General features: G+C 34.8%; 1 protein-coding gene across 3 annotated transcripts in view; it reads left to right on the top strand.

Annotated features, from left to right (window-relative positions):
* Positions 1-17502, top strand: part of AK9 (adenylate kinase 9) — a 58628-nt gene that overhangs the window by 2143 nt on the left and 38983 nt on the right. For 2 of the 3 annotated variants that reach the window (XM_054279789.1, XM_054279788.1), the window contains exons 1-7: positions 8957-9043; positions 9219-9311; positions 11132-11206; positions 12986-13087; positions 14964-15103; positions 15184-15364; positions 15779-15920. In XM_054279789.1, the coding sequence (XP_054135764.1) occupies positions 13010-13087; positions 14964-15103; positions 15184-15364; positions 15779-15920 (541 nt within the window). In that variant the 5' untranslated portion in view covers positions 8957-9043; positions 9219-9311; positions 11132-11206; positions 12986-13009. Of the gene's footprint in view, positions 1-609; positions 674-2987; positions 3041-3124; positions 3222-6243; positions 6357-8024; positions 8235-8917; positions 9044-9218; positions 9312-11131; positions 11207-12985; positions 13088-14963; positions 15104-15183; positions 15365-15778; positions 15921-17502 lie in introns of those variants that run through there. The other variant, XM_054279790.1, reaches the window with a different exon arrangement.

The raw sequence follows: 17502 nt of genomic DNA on the forward strand, positions 1-17502 counted from the left end.
TGAAGATGATGGGTTTTGCAAAATCCCATTCAGTTAATCGCTCTTGGAAACCTTGTAGCTCTCAGTTATGTCGGTTTTCCTCTGGATTCATGTAAATAATAAAGATTTTGTCAGTATCTAACCAGATTTGTGGACTAACAAGGGCAGTTTTTAAGCAGTTGTTGTTTTAGTAAAAAAATATTATCCCAATGAATCCTACTCAGAAAGGGTTGAGTAGCTTTCCGTCATAATTTGCATTGAGGCTGAAGATAATACATCTTAGTCCTAAGGAATTCCTCATAGGAATTTGTGGTCAAATCATAGCTGAATTTTAGACAGAGTTACACAGAAACAAACCCAGTATAATGACTTTGGAGATAATTAGCTACAAGTAGCAGCATATTAGCAATGCTAGGCAATATGAAGTAGAGGATGATATTAAAAAGAGTGTTTTGTGTTTGCCCAATGTGTAACTCAGAGGCTCTAATCCCTCTGAGTTTTTATCATGTGAAAATATATTCTTCATTGTCTTATATGTTTGGTTTTTATCATGTGAAAATATATTCTTCATTGTCTTATATGTTTGGTTTTGTTCTGTCTTTCTTTTAAAAGTGTATTTTTCATTTTAAGGGTTCTGGAAAGAAAACATTAGCTAGCAAACTAGCACAGAGATGGAACTGCATTTTCATAGAAGGTAAACACATGCTATATTTGGAACATTGCTTTGGCTCCAGAATAGCTTTTGGGTCAGAATACCCTCACTGTTCCCTGTAATTCAAAGGACATATTTCTGATTGCAGCAAACACTTCTGATAAGACCAAGTAATCATTTTACCAGAAATAAAATTACTGTTCACAGTCTTTCAGTTATGGAAAGCTTTAGAAAATTCACTGTGTTTTGTTTTTTTAATCATAAATTCTATTCCCAGTCCTGTAAGGGGGTTCCTGTGACCCTTTTTGTTCACATGGAGACAACTTATTCAACTCAAAGAGTACACACATTTTCCAGGTGCAGACCATGAAAAAATAGGAGGCTCTTTCCTTTCTTTTTGTGTGTGAGGGGATAGACTCCAGGAAACAGTTATTTATCAAATGAAGTACCTTTACTTTTGAAGATTAAGAATTGTAACATGGTAAAAATCACTTTTAATGAAGTGGTTTTTTGACTGAGGTATATATAGAATTTTTATGTCATAGTATTGTATAGCAAGAAAAAAAATTAATACCTGGTCTAAACCATAGATCAGGCCAAAATCAGAAGGCACTTCTTCTTAATGAATGTACTTAAGCCAGTCCACTTTGTTTGAATGTATTTAAATCAGTACTGACAAATGTTCATCAAATTTGTTTTAAAGGATATCTAGACAGTCTATCTTTGTAACACTCTCTTTGGCATTAGAAAGTTTTTCTTAGCAACCAATCTAAATCTCAGTTAACGTGCTTTTAAGCCTTATTTCTAATTCAGGGAATTACTCTTCTCTTATATTGTTCATGATATTTCTTTTAATCTTCTTTTAGCTAGTGAACACACATGTGTGTACACACTTACTGTTACTTATGCTAGTAAATTTTTTTCATTTTCTGTATCAAAAAAGGAAGAAACAAATAAATTCAGTATACATAAACATGAATAATTTCATTCAGAAAGGACCTGCAGAGGTGACTGAGTCAAACATTCCCCTCAAAGCGGGGCGAACTAGAAAGGGCAGCTCAGTTCAATCTGGAATATCTCCAAGGATGGAGACTCCACCTCCTCCCAGAGAAACATTTTGCAATGTTTGACTGCCGTCTTGATGAAAAGTTGCTTCCTATTTACCCTATTTGAACTTATCATGTTCCTGTTGGTGTCTGTTTCCTCCTGTCCTAATTGTGCTCTCTGGTGACCGTGGGTGTGTCTTTGTGACCTCCCAATAAGTAGTTTTAGATAGCAGTAAGAGCTGTCTGGTTTCCTCCAGGCTGGACAAGGTCAGTTCTTTTGGCCCCTCCTAGGCTGTTCATTCTTCTCATGGCTTTGGTGTCCTCTGCTGAACTTGCTCCAGAGTATCAACATCTGTCCTGTGCTGAGTTAAATATAAACCGACAGAAAATTATTGGATAGGAAGGGTGTTTGCAATCTTATTAATGATACAATACTTTCTATTCATTTATCCAGTGAATTGGTCAATACTCATAAATAAAACAGGGCCAGGGTGCACACAGATTGCTGATTTTCAGTTGCCTGTATTGTTAATTAGTACACTCCCTGTCTCAGTTTTGGCCCATGGCAAATATTGTTCTCCTGAACACCTATCCATAGTATGAAAGGTAGGATGTGCAACCTAGTAGGAGCAGTTGGAAAACAGCCACTGTGTTTTAAGAAGAAAGATTAGGGCTATATAGTCATGGGTCACCTGGCTTCAGGACCTTTCCATGGCCTGATTTATTAGTAATTTAAACGTAGCTATAAGAGTCATTCTTGAAAACTTTTATAAAATGTCTAATTATTTTATTCATACAGAAGTGTGAAAGACTTCTAGGGTCATTCTAATATGATGTCACTATCCACAGAGACATAGGGCAGTCTTTGAATTTGATGGATGTCACTTTTCTTAAAGAAGATGATTTTGTGTGTCTAAAGAGTTCTTCTAAATCTTGGTTTTTAAATTTAAAGAGTGATTGAACTCAAATACTCATCTCTGGAGTACAAGCCAGTAAGACTGATTGAATTTAAATAAGTAGTTCAAATAATCCTGCAAAACTGCTGTTGTGCATTTTTGTGTAGTATATACAGGGTTAAATTGTAGGAAGAAACACTTACCCAGTCCTTGCCATAAGGCACCAGGTTCTGGATGGGCAAAGTATAATAATGGCCCTAAGTGTAATGGCTTCTCATTCAAAATAGTCTGGTTGCTTGGAGCACACAGGCATCCTCCTGTGTAAGTGTATGTACATATATATCTGCAGGTACAAGTCTATTTAGAAAATATTTGGTATTAATTATTTTTCTTATCTTTGATATGCTTCCTTAGCCTCAGAAGTAATTAAAACGAATATTCAACAAGGATCAGAAAATGGACTTCAGGTAAAGGTCTAATCTTCTAGTAAGTTTTGTCACATTTTTAACAAACACTTACTATAAAAGACTATGTTTTGCATTTTACCCTAGTGTCAAAAATTGCTTTGTGAAGGGAAAAGTATTCCTGAGGAACTGGTGACAGAAATGATTCTGCAAATGATTGAGACACCAGAAGTTGCTCATTATGGTAAGTATATTTATAGCCTAAACTTCTTAGAGTGTGCTACTTATATTTTTACATCCATTTTACATCTATTGGTACTCAAATATAATGCTAGCTTTTTCTCATGCTCTTCAGGCTGTGGAATATCAATAAACTGAAAGTGTGTTTAGGGATTAATTTACCAGTATGGGAGATCAGAAAGTGTCATACTGATCCTGTGTTGTGTTGATTTTGAGAAAATAATTTTCCCAAAATTTTAAGTGTTGATATGACTCTTATTTGACAATATTATCTGTTCAGGATAGGATTTAAAATACAGATATTTTATTCTTCAATACTTCTATAACAACAACATAACAAAAATCCATCAGCAAAAACATTTTAAGCATTTTAAACAATGTAAAAGAAGGAAAACAGATTACTGAAAATTCAAAGTATTATGGCTTTTTTTCCTCTTGCAGAATTGTTTATTCCCTTTGCATTTTGTCACACAGAGTAGGATGGATGAGAATAGTAATGTTAGTGGCTATAATTCTACTATTTGAGGAAAGATTTTGTTAATTGAGGGTGTCAGGACAAGTGCTGCAGATCTTGCTAGTGTCTGAATCTGCTTCCCTGATGAGGAAACAGATGTACTGCCGAGAAGAAAGGAGGTAAAAAGGAAATGTAGTTTCTTTTTCTTGTTTTGACTTTCATTTGAAATTTCCATTATAGGAGAGAGACAAGTGTAGTGCCAATGTTAGTTTCTACTGCTCTAAAAACTAGCCTGCTTTTTAAGCTTTCAGTTGCAATGGGTTTAATTTCTTTTCTAGTACATGACTCAACAGTTTTGCAAAATATACAGTCTTACCTGGTGAAGCCAGGCTTTTAAAACGGTATAAAAAAGAGAAATAGGGAAGAAATTTTTAAAAAAAGAACACAAAAAACTGCTGGAAGAGGTAGCAGCAGAAATGCCAGTCTCTTAACATGTATGTGAGGACTTTGGTGAAGGCATGAAGAGGCTTCTGTGTTATTGGAGTTCCCCTCCTTGAATCAGTCTGAAGATGTTTGTATCACAGAGGAGCACAGAGGCCCTGGAGACTGTAAAGATGACTGTAAAGTTGAATAAAGTTTGGTTCCTGTAGCCATGACACTTTCTGCATTACACATGCCCCAAAGTAGCAAGGAATAGAATAACCAACATCCTCACTATTTTTCCTATCAACTAGAAGTGACCTCCAAAACCAGTTTTTGTTTTAGTATTTCTAGTAACTTTTTCAGTCAATTCACTTTAAATTATTCATTCAAGATTTTAGAAACTGTTGTATGAAAGGCTGGGGTTTTTACCTTTGGTGTTGGTAAAATGCAAATTTTTAAACAGTATACACAATAAGTGTGTCTCAAAAGCTGCTTGGTAATCCTCTGGTTACTTTTGATCTAGTTGATAGTTGCTTTAGGTGTACTTCATGATTTTTAGCCTCCTCACATTATTGATCTGGGGGCAAACTCTCTCTCCAAGAATGGTTTTCCATGTTACCCTTCCATTTCCCTCACATCAGCTGTTGTTATCTGGGATGTGTTGATAAGCAGAGGCTGTGCACATTCTTCACACCTCACTACTAGTTAGAATTCTCCAAAGGTATCAATAGTTTAGAATCCAGGATTTTAATTTCCTAGAGGAATGACTATATATTTTGCTAGCCCTTGCTTATCTTCTTCTTCTCTTGCTTCTATGGATAGTAGCTTCCATAGAAGTAGGAGTCTTCCCTTCTAACACCTCTTGCAAGACTGCTGCCACATTTTTGTGCTGCCCAGACTTGCACTTAAATGTTATCACGTAAAATTCTAAGTGTGCACCGTTTCTCTAAGGGAATATTCTCATTATTTGGCTAAAAACATCCACCTGATTTTTGTTTAGTCTCTCATCCTGGCCTCATAAATATGGATTTTGTTGCAATTCAGTAGTGCTTACTGCATGCATACAGCCATCAGCAGTTACAGTACTTTCCTAGGAACTTGAAACCACAAGCTCATCTGTGGGGCTGAGCACTGTGAAACTAGGAAAACATATTATTACCACTCTGCTTGTCATGTCAAGCCAATGTCTGTTTGCCAAATAGGACTCAGCACTGGGAATCCCGAGTGAACCGGTGCTTGCCAAATGATCCATGTGCATACCATGTGCATAGTGCCTCTGAGAGGCAGGAGAGTGGTTCAGACTCCCTTCATTAGATGGCAAAACATTTAAAGGTTGTGTAAAAAGCTTAGACTCCTAGTTTAATTGCTTTAAATCATAGACTGGCTACTCTTTGCAGTGCCTTTTATATATAGTTTGGGGTTTTTTGGGTTTTTTTTTTCGGAATGCTGAACACTCACGTTATTAAAACTATGCTATAGTACATTACAACTACATTAAAGAGAAATACTATACTATACTAATCATACTTACTACTAACTGAAAAAACTCATGACTGTTTGCAGACCAACAGTCCACACAGCTTGGACTTGATAGGCTAATTAACATAAGCAATCTTCACCAGAATCCAGTTACAAAATTCCTTCAGGTAAACAATCTTCCCACACATTCCTCATGTGCAAAACACCAGGAGCAGCAAGCAGGGATAAAAATTGTTTTCCTTCTGTGCTTCTCCAGGAAAAAGCCTGAGAGAGAGAATTATCTCTCTCTCTCTGTTCAGAAAATGTGAATCCCACGCTTATAAAGCCTTTTAGTGACAAAACGGGTCACTGAAAGCTTGTCACTTTTTAGGCACTAAAATGTCTGAGCTGGGTGCATAAAGCAAATGGTCTGAGTATAGTCTTTAATGTCTACATGTTTTTAATTGAGTTAACATATGTTGAGAGTACTCCAGAAAGCTGAAAACAATACAATTTTTTTGTCGGTATTTCATCTGAAGCAGACATGAGTGCACAGGTTTTTTAATAGTGTTGTGTCATGTATGTGGTTTAAAATTGTACCACTACATGCATTGTTTAAAGGAGATGAGTATAAATAGCTCTGTAATTGACAAACCCTATTAAAATATGTTCAATTACATGTATTTGGCAGGTTATATTCTCACAGGATTTCCTTCTCTCTCGGAGGAATACATGACTATTCCACAACAAATAGAGAAAATAAGGAATCTAAAATTAAAACCGGATTTCCTAATTACCATTAAGGTAATGTCATCTTCAGTAACTCCCTAGTATTTTTCCTAATTATTAGTAGACTCATATGCTATGCATGCCAAATATAATATTTTCCTCTGTATACTTGAGTACAGAATTTATTGAGGAATGATAAATTCTTCTCTTTATATTGGAATAGAGGTTTGCTGGTTTGTTCCATTATAAGCATTGATGAGGTAATGAACATGTCCTAGAACTTTAGCAGCAGTTACAGGTTTTGCACCTCCACCAATTAGCAGATAGAGGTTTTCAAGAAAGAGAATCTTTGAATTACATGATTATGATGGAATTTTGGACACATGTAATTTGCCACTTGTGTAATGCAGGAAGAAACTTCTCACATATGGAAGTTAGAAAGTAGTTAGAAAATAGTTATATTTTTCAGTCACTAATTGTGAAACTGCTTAATTATTAATTCATCTTGTTTACAAATCTCAATTTCTTCATGAGCAGTGATGTGACATACTAGATATTTCACAAAATTACTCTGATATAACCAGAGAAACATAAACCATAGTTAGTGTGGGATTTAGAGGACTTTCTCAGTGTAACTTAAAAGAATGGAGTTGCTTGCTATGTCCACATTAGTAAGCAAAACAAGGCAAGAGGGTCTCTTCAGACCTCGGGCCAGCTGCTTTGGCCAAACACTGCTAAGCTGTCGTGTTAGTCAGAATGGCGTGGCAGTGCCCAAACTGCTCCCAGGGAAAGGCCCAAGGCCTGTGCCACTCTCCAGATTGTGCCCAGCTGTTCACTGGGAGGGTTCTAGCTGGCCCACACTGACCTGTGCCAGACTCCATCTGAAAAAAATAACCATATGTATAGTTGTGAACACACTTTCAGGCCCTTCCTCTAGCAGTGTTTTATTTATAATCAACTAGATTCATTTTGTCTTCTACTTTGAATGTGCAGAATGGGTTCTGAATAGTCAGCCTCTGGTGGTGTGCTCTGTTCTTCCTGGGATTTTGATTCTAGTTGGCACATCTATGTGTTTTTTCAGATGCTAAGCCTCTGGGTATGGACCAACTCTATCACTTTGCAGATTTAACTCAGTGTTTGTTTTAATCCCATACTCTTAAGACTTAATTTGCTTGAACATGCATAATGAAAGTTGGTGAATGCCTACTTCAGACCTTTTTTCTGTAGTCTCAGAAACATCCTAAAACATCAACAAGACGTATTCTTGTCCTGCTTTTGGGGCAGACTTGATTTTTTCAGAAAGTCAGTCTTTGTTTTATTGCTATGTAGTGCGAAATCCCTCTTGTTGAGAATATGTGTTGTATAGATTCACGTGCAACAATACAAATAGAAGTGTGATACTAACTAAACCAGAAAGAAAAATTAAATTCTTGACTTCATGTAGTAACACTATGTCCTCTGGGAAAAGGACTGAAACTAAATACACATTAAAAATGCATGCCCCAAAGTCAAAGAAATAACTTTGCTTTTGATTTCGGGGGATTGAAGCTGTTTTCACAGATATGTCAGAATTGTAACTATTTTCATTAGATGAAAAACAAAGAAGAAGGGACATTCTAGCTAACTGTGGCAATAATGAAATACTGTTACTAGTTGACCAGTTTAGAGAAATTTTGTCTCTCCAAGAAAAAGATGTTACAGCAGTACAATAAACACAATTTCCTTTTAATTGTTCCTTGCTAGTGTCCAGATCATGAGTTACGCCAAAGAATATCAGGACAAAGGCAAAACCCTGATTCAGGGGTGATATATCAGAGGAGCCAGTGGGACCCTAAAGTTGCTGACAAGCGTAAAAAAAAGAAAGATCGGGATGAAGAAGAAGAGGAAGAAGAAGAGGAAGAAGAAGAAGAAGAAGAAGAGCAGGATGAAGAAGAAGAAGGAGAAGATGATGAGGTAAATATTGCTAATTTCTAAACAGTGCAAAATATTACAGTGTAGTTTAGACAAAGCAGAAAAAATTCTGATCTTCTAAAATATCACTGTACCATCTTATGAATTTATTTTGCTCAAAATTAATCTTAATTCCATTTCTGTCCTGTTTTAAGAGATGTGGGGTAACACTTAAATAGTAGGTTTTAGTGACAGCAAATATTGATCATTGTATAGCTTAACCTGGGCCCAGTCTTTGACTCAAAATTCACTGATCTTGTTTCCTGCCATAAGTTAGAAGTGTATCAGGAGGAGAAGGATGGCTCTACACTGCCTTTTTCTTGATCTAGACAAATTAAAAGAATTCTTAATTTTTTGTAGCAACTTTTTATTAATATTTGCAGGACACTAACTTGTTTTCTGGTTTTGATGTTACACTACTACAAATGGATTTTCTTTTTTTTCAGGAAGGTATTAGATTTGAATTCAGGTTAAATTTTTATAATAGAGAGCAGAGACTTACCAACCCAAGTTCTAAGTACACTGCTCTGCATTCATAGAAATAACACTTCAGAATAGGATCATGGTCAGCAGTCACTGGACTAATAGTCATTGCAATACTCTCCAAAGCTACGTTTTAAAAATTTGAGTGAAGACAAAAATTATTTTAATACATTATTTCTGTGTCTTGAAATTTTGTTTTGCAGACTGGAAAAGGTCCACGTAAAAAAAAAGATCCTTTTTATGAACTAGTGCACAGGCCTGAAGATTTTCTTGAAAATGCAGAGAAAAGAATTGGAATATACAAGGATCTGATACGTCCTCATTTAGAAGTAAGAAAAAGCAAAGTAATATGATTATGCATGACAAAAGATTTTTAAAATATCTTGCACTGTTTTCATTGTTTTTTTAGTTTGAGATTTGTTGTATTGAGGTGGTCATGCTACAACGTTTCCCCAAATTCTGAAATTTGTTCTGAAATCAGTGATACAAAGTTGTCATCTGTAGGTGTTGTTTCTACTCTGCAGTCAAGATAAAGTAATCAGCTTTGACTTCTAAAAGTGACACCCTACCTGCCACCACAAATGCTTTCTAAATCTAGTAAGTGAAATATTTGAAGACTCCATTGTTTCATCATCATTACCAGAGTCCATTCCAGAATGCAATCCCATAAATAATCTGCATCCATTGTCTTCACTCCAATAGATTCCCTTTCTCACCTGCTTCATTGCCTGCAGATTTGTATACACAGTAATTAGCCCATCAGTTTTTTTTACCACTTATTTAATTTCTGAAGCTATGACAGTTTCTTTCCCTGTTGTGTTCAGGAAAGTGGAATTATTGTATATTTTTTATTTTGTTTTGTTAGAGTTTTTTGTTTTGTTTTAGGGTTTTTTTTGTTGTTGTTGTTGTTTTTAATCTCTTAGTACAAGCAACTGCAAAATCTTCATGTTTGATGCCCACTTGAAAATTACTGTTTATACCTTTGAATTTCCCTATGGATTAGTTAAACCTATAGATAAAATTGTGTAAAAGTGGTGTAATGGTCTTTGCTAGAGTAACAAACTTCTTGCTGCTGTGAAGGGGAAAACAAAAAATGTGCTGTCTTTAATCATTACACATTAATCTCATGTGGATTTCTTAAATTACTTTAGGATGTATACCACACTTCAACAGTTTCAACACATTCCACTAGTTGGTAGGGTTCACTTAGGGTTCACTAGCAATGAATATATTGGTGAAGATGCTTAGTGGTCCACTAATACATTAAAAGAACACAGGGTTTTATCAATTGGCCCAGGCAGAGTTTGAGATGATTAAATTGAAATTGAAACAAAAAGCTTATAAGGTGTGAAGTTTACACTGATAGGAAGATAGGTAGAATGAAATTTGCAGAACACACTTGGATGTCTTGATAAATTGTTGAGATTAAAATTACCTGAAATAAATGTGAATACTGCAGTGAGGAGAAACCTAATGAACAACTGCAACATGTGAAATAATTGGCTAGACCTCAGTACTTCAGACAATCTGCCATCTTTGGGGGTTTAGTTAGTCAAAACAAAGTCAATAAATGAAATGCTATTGTTTAAACTCAAATAGTATGAAAGTACTAGTAAGACTGTAAGACCATTGTGTATAAGAGAAATACAAACTAATATCCTCTCTTTAGAGGAGTATTAGAAAGAATTAATTAGTTATTATCTATTTGGACCAAAGATAAAGCAGATGATTTAATTTACAGTATAGGAGACAGACTAGATGAAATGAGCCAGGAAATGAGCTCTGACCATAAATATAGTGAAGAATTGGAACAGATTACCTGCAAAGGTGTAAAGTCACCTTTAATAGGACCTTTTAGGCTTGAGGTTAGACCATCATTTTTCAGGAATGGAGTGAATGGAGGCATTAACAACCAACATGGGCTAGTTTTTTAGTCTAAGACATTATTGATAGTGTGAAAATTTCAAGCAAGAAAAGTAAAATATATGGTCCAAATTTTAAAGGAATTGAAAGTTAAAATTCAAACATTGGACTCTTGACTGGCATTTCTGAGAAATGTATTAATTGAGATTGTCTTCATTTTCCAGCAAAGAACTAAGCTAGTGAGACAATCAAAAGTTGAATTCATACACAAAATGTTGCTGTATCTTGATATTTTTTAGCTCTCTTGCATTTGAGCTAAGACTTCTAAGCTATCTTCTGAAGCCATTGTAACTCCAGTTTTGGAATTATCTCTGTATTTATCTGTCATCACATAAAAGTTAATCTCCAGAAGATTTTATAAACCATTAACACTGTGAATCCTGATTTTGCTGAAGTGCCCAGGAGTCCAACCTTTGATATGTATAGGAAGAGAATGAGTCTCAGTGTCATTATCTGGTTAACTACACTCAACTGACTGGCATGTTCTTTAACAGGGATTGTTGGCTTACCAGGATTGTCGATATCTTATTGAAGTGGATGGAAGTCAGGAACTAGATCTTGTCTTGGAGGTAAGTAAACAATGCCCCAGCTAAGTTAGCCTTCACTAGAAAATAATTTCTCAATTCTGTGGATTGTTTTCCTGAGGGCAAAATTTTAAGTTGTGTTTAAAACCTATTCATTTACTATTAGAAAACATGACTTTTGAAATACTTGCTTTCCTTCCTCTATTGTAAGATTCACTGCTCTGCTCCCAGACTTACATATATGTTACATGAGAATATTTTCAGGCAGGCTACAAACTTTTCTATTATGTCCATCTGATTTCAGTGCTTTTTCTGATCTGTATTAATGTAAATTAATACAGATTACTTGTTCTTCTTATTAAAAAACCTGCAATGATAAATTTTGAAGATAAATAATCTTATCCTCTGCCTCATAACTAAAAGTTGCTTCAAATCAGAACCTAGAGTATGGGGTTGAAAATTAAGTAGGAGATTGTTTTTGACAAGGTAGGAAGTAAACTTCTCCTGCATTTTCTCCTCTGTTTGAAATAAATTGTATTATTATAATTCTCTAAGTTAATTATTTCAGTGTATGTTTAACTCTACCATGAATGGCCCTATGGGAAAAATAAGCAGTCATTTTGCAACATTGGAACATACAATTTCCTCATTTATGATCTGTTTGTGAGTGTTGCAACACAAAATTTATATTAAATGCAGTCAAGTTATGTTATGATTCCAACCATTTTACCTACAAGTAAGGCAAAGGCCTATAATAAAACTAGCCCAAACATGACAGAATTTGCTTTTTCATTTCAGGAATATTTGCATTCAATCAATATTACATTCAGGAAACTATTCAAATAAATATCATCTGAGTCTCATTGGTAGACATTGGTATACATACCTTTCAAAATAAACTACCCAGAGCTGTATTGCTTCTGAATGTGCCTAGTCTGATTTCCCAAAGAGATTTGCCTCTTTTTCCAATTGGAGCTGCTCTGAGTGCTTGCCCTGCCTTGGGGGGACCTTCACAGTCTTGTCCTTTAGTAGGCTTGGGATTCACAGTAATGAGGAGACAGAAAAGCTGTGATTTGGCCTTTTGCACTGCCTGTATCTACCAAATAGCTTCTTAAAATTCAGCTCAATAACTAGCATGAATCTGAGTTAATAACTGGGCCTTGGTTTTTACATAGCCATTATATAAATAATAAGTTACAATTTTAAATAGATTTTTAGGGGCCCTTCTGAAGACAAAAGCAGTTCTGATTTATCATTGTTGCTGCTAGAAATGAAGGGATGGGACTATTTTCAAGCTAAGAACAATTTATTGCTCAGATAAACATCGATTTCAGAGGAGCAAGCATTCGGCCATAGCCCAGGAGTAGTCACAAGTTTCTTTGTTATAAGGCAATATATAATTTTTGAACCAATAGACAGTTGCCACAGGATTTATGTTGCTTTTTTAACCTATCACCTTCACTTACTTCTACTGCACTGTGGATACTTGTATCCAATGGACTTCTAACTCACAGGCACACATATTATATATGCTTCTATTATAACTTCTAAACTCTTAGCTTACTCTGTACAACCACACCCTTACATTATAAACCCCTCACCATCTTTTCAGTACAATTTCTCCCTTACTTAAGGCATATTCTCACCTACAACTATAGAAATTTAAGTTTATGATTTTTCTGCTTAATGTCTGTGTATTGTATTTTTACATCAATCTTAGCTTCTTCTAAGGCTGCAGATCAAATCCTTCAGTGTCTGTGGAAGTTTCTGTTTTTCTGATTCCCACACTGATTGGTACTAAATCAAGACTTATTTTATTTCCAGACAGTGGTAAGCCGACTTGAGTCTATGGAAGTTCAAAATGCAGCTCCTGTAATCAGACTCCAAAGTGAACTAGAAGAAGAAACACCGGATGGAAAGCAGGGCGTAGGTGTTCTTTTCTAAAGTGTGACTGACTGTAATAACTAGAATTACTTTTCTGCTCTAAGCTTATATTACAGCATCTTTGTTTCACAATAGCGAAACAGGTTGTTTTACCATACAGTAAGAGCATTTTGTAAGCATTGACCTTTCAGAAATGAGAATTTAAGGTCTTTCTGGGGCTGAAGTCCACTTAAAAAGTATGAAAATAAAAAACCCTGTGATTCTCAAAAAAAACCACATAGTATTTATAATAAAAATTGAAACAGAATGTTTGTTTTAGTAATAGAGGAAAAAATAACTCCTTCCAAGGAAATAAACTTTAGCCAAAGGATAACAATCTCAGCAACTGACTCTTAGCTCAGTCTACTCTTCCTGAATAAGAATCAACATGCTAATCCAAATATAGCAACATTCTGCCTGAGATTACATTTGTTCTATTTTCCTGTAATTAATTAGAAACATGACAAGTTACTGCTGAATTCTGCTGAATCATGGCAATTATAATTTATGTCCCTTCCAAAAAACCTGAAAGCCAGAAGTTTTGCATGAATGTCATCACCTATATTTAGTTCCGATCATCTTTCCTATTTCTGAAACAAAACTTTGAATACATGAATGGAAGCGTAATGGGGAGACCCCACATTTTCAGAAATACCCTTCCCTTCACTTTTGTTTTCTCAGTTCTTAACAAATTCACAAGTGAAAGACTTTCTGTGTCAGAGGTCATCTCTATTTATTATTTAGTTAATTTGTGTGTGTAAGCTTTGAGTAACCACAGTATTCAGGGCAAAGAGTTCTGCATTGCGACTGAACAGTATGCACAGAATTGCTTCCCTTTGTGTTGAACCTGCAGCCTTTCCTCCAGTATGCAGAAGTCACTGAATAATTTGGTTTTCTACGTCTGCCCTCTAATAACTCATGAGTTCAGGTTTCTGTCCTGCTCTTATGTGGCTTTACTGAAGAATTCCAGTCTGTATAATTTTATTCCTCCTTGCACAACAAACTTGTTGTGGGATTGATCAATTATTTTTAGCTTTCTCTGAAAGTTATCCAATTTTGCTGTATCCTTTCTGAGATTAGAGCAGTAGGAGGCACATTGCAGTAAAGACAAGGGCAATATTTAAACAATTTAAACACAAACCTTTATCATCTATTCTCTCTGTGCTCAACATTCCTAACATTCAAGTTGGTTTTCTGACTGCTCTTGGGCATTGAAAAAATGCTTTCACAGAGGGATCTATTTCTGAGTAGTGACAGTCGATGAAAATTCATAGCTTCTGTGTAAAAGTGCTGTTTTAATGCCTGTCTTTATTGGTTCTTAAAGCTCTTCTGCAGCTCCTCACAGCCAGCACTTGTCCATACTCTTCCGAATTTAGAGTCACCATGACTTTAGGATTCACTCACTATTCACATTCTGTGAAAAGGCTATTAAACTTTTTCCTATCATATTATATTTCTGCATGGCTAAAATAGATATTTTAATATTGCTATTCCCTGATCCAGATAATGCTCCTTTTTTCAAACCCTTTAGAAGAAACCTTAGCCATTTTCTTGTGTCTTTAATAAATGGCTCTTTACCATTTTAAACTTTTAAAAATAATAAATAAAGCCTACAGAAACTATTTTAAGTACTATTCCTTAAAGTACTATTCCTTCCTTCAGGTCTTTTAAACAGACCTGAAAAATGAAGTAATTTCTCTTTAAAATGGTCCTACAATTCTGAAATAATTTTTATTTAAATGTTCAGAAAACTATAATGTGTTTTTCTTTTGAAGTTAGCTTATTTTCCATCAAAAGGTTTCAAAAAAGTCTAATAAAAAAGGCATATGTAGCTTCAGACAAAAATTACACTTGCAATTATTACTGTTTTAATGAACAGGATGAACTTCTCCGGGCTCTGTCATCTTACAAGCTGATAGCACCCAGATACCGATGGCGTAGGAGCAGGTGGGGACAAGTGTGTCCCGTGGCTCTAAAGGAAGGGGACATTGTAATGGGAAACCCAGAGTTTGCTGTCAGGTTAGTGGAATTTGACACTCTTAATTTTCATATCTATTTTATGAGATGTCTCTATCTGCTAGCTTCTCTTCTGTTTTAAGTTTTCTAGGTAAAATGTACGTACTGTCATGCCAAGAGGCATTGAACAAATTTGTGTTGAATCCACGGCCTTACCTCTTACCTCCAATGCCAGTTCCTCCTTGTAAAGTGTTCGTATTTGGTCCTCCCTTCTCTGGAAAAACAACTATTTGTAATGAAATTGCACGCAATTATAATGGAAAGGTAGGTTCATAAATGTCTTAGGTAGTTGGGCCTTGGCAATCAGTTAAGCACATTCTTGTCATTTTATTAACATTCAAGTTACAAATATAGGAATTACAGAGGAAACATAGTATTTTAGTGAATTTTTTTTTATAAAAGTAGCTACAGATCAAGAATAATTTTATATATCCTCTTATATTGCAGTTATCTTAGTATTAGAATACTATAAATAACTTTGTATCTAAGATAATTAGATATAAATGCAAGTGGAAAATAATTTCTTTTTCAAAAAAACCCCAACCCTGCACTTGAATTATATGTAAATTTTTCTGAAATCTGCAGAGCTTTTCTAAAATAATTTTATTTTATAAATATTGGACCATATGCTATATTTGTCTTCTGTGATATTTGTATTTTTTCAAATAATTTCGCTAGGTTCTTGATATGGACATACTCTTTCAACAATATAAAGAATCAAGAGAGAAACAAGCTGAGGAATTGCAAAAGGATGCAGTAGAAAAGGCTATAGAAGCAGTGAAAAATAGATTGGAATCAGAAGAACAATCAGAAGAATCAGGTGAATAAGCTGTTCTGTGGTCTTTGAAGCTGTCTTATTTGCTTTACATGATTTAACTGAAGCAGTTGCTGTCACTTTGACTTGAAAAGGTTGCAGAAGTTGTTATGATTGCTGGGCATTAAATATGAACTAAAAGAGCATGCAGTGAAGGGAATAGCTTAGTAAAATTCAGTGTTTTTACATATATATATATGTATAAATCCTTTGAATTTGAGGGCCATGCCAAAAAGAGTTTTCTCAACTCTGAGCTGAAAGAAATTGGATCTCACTGACACTGTTTGAAAACATTCAATTTTAATGACTTTCTGACAAATTAAATCTCTGCAAAAATGAAATTCTCATCCAGAAAGCAGCTTATCAGCTGGACTAATGTGAATCCACAATATACAGATTTTTCACTTTGGAGCAGCCTTCCAATTATGCTGCCACAGATGGCACATTCATAAGTCGCTTCAGCTCTGGTCACATTTAGACTTCCTATGCTGCCTAGTTTTCTGCAGTTTGACAAATTCAATAATATATTGCAAAGGTGAAAATGATATGTTATTTTAGTATCTTTTAAGCAAAGTTTGTATTTTTTCCAAGGAAGTTCAGTGGAGGCTTTTCAAAATTATTTCTTTTGAAATGAAAATTGAATTAGAATTGCCTTTTTATAGTTAGCTCTAGTTAGGGTTCCAATGGACAATGGGGCCATTTTGATTTATTCATCTAAGCAAGGAATTGTTTTTGACTTTTACATGGGTAGATACATCTAACAAGAGGTCTGTGTATTCCTCTAGTGCTGCAAAACTGGTGCTGACAGTGATAAAAAATCATTGGCGTTGCTGTAAGAATAATGATGAGCTATGGCACTAAAATTGAAACAGTTAAACAGTGTTGCATTCTAGATTCCTGACTATGTAAATACTTTTGAGGACAGGAATGTTATTCCTGACTATGTAAATACTTTTGAGGACAGGGATGTTAATCCTATTAGAATTAATGAGAAATTAATCCTAATTAAAAATTGTATTGCAAAACTGAAGTACAAACAGAGGATGTATTTTCCTTTACATATCTTTTTGTAGCATAAGATTGTTTCAGAATTTTTTAAGAGATAAGGAGATGTTTGGGTTTGGGCTGCATTGAGTTTTTTTGCAGAATGGAAATTGTTGTATTGCACTAAAAGGAAGTTATTAAGATGCTGCTCCTTTTGTAAGCACCTTGTAACTTGGCAAAAATAAGCTGATAAATGTGTACATTTGTGCATGTAAAAAGTATCAATACAATCATTGAAAAATCTTGACATAAATACAGAAACTAAATAAGGCATTTTTTCCAAATTACACTCATGGTAGGTACTGCAGTTGGCTAAAACAGTTCTTCACCAAATTTTATCAAGTTAATTGTGAGTTAACTGTGAGTATTTCTTATAAAGCTTTAAAATAATTATAGTTGTTGTGCCAGCAATTAATAAGAAAATGTGGAAAAATATTAATGTTTTGTGCATCATAGGGAATACAGGCTACTTTATTGTTTAAAATACACTGCTTTGATCTAAAATTTGTATTGATTGAGAAACTAGTTTGGTAAACCTTTTGAT

Source organism: Melozone crissalis, unplaced genomic scaffold (assembly GCF_028551555.1).
Source record: "Melozone crissalis strain CALT ecotype California unplaced genomic scaffold, PUWL_Pcris_2 ptg000027l_1, whole genome shotgun sequence".
NCBI classification, from domain to species: Eukaryota; Metazoa; Chordata; class Aves; order Passeriformes; family Passerellidae; genus Melozone; species Melozone crissalis.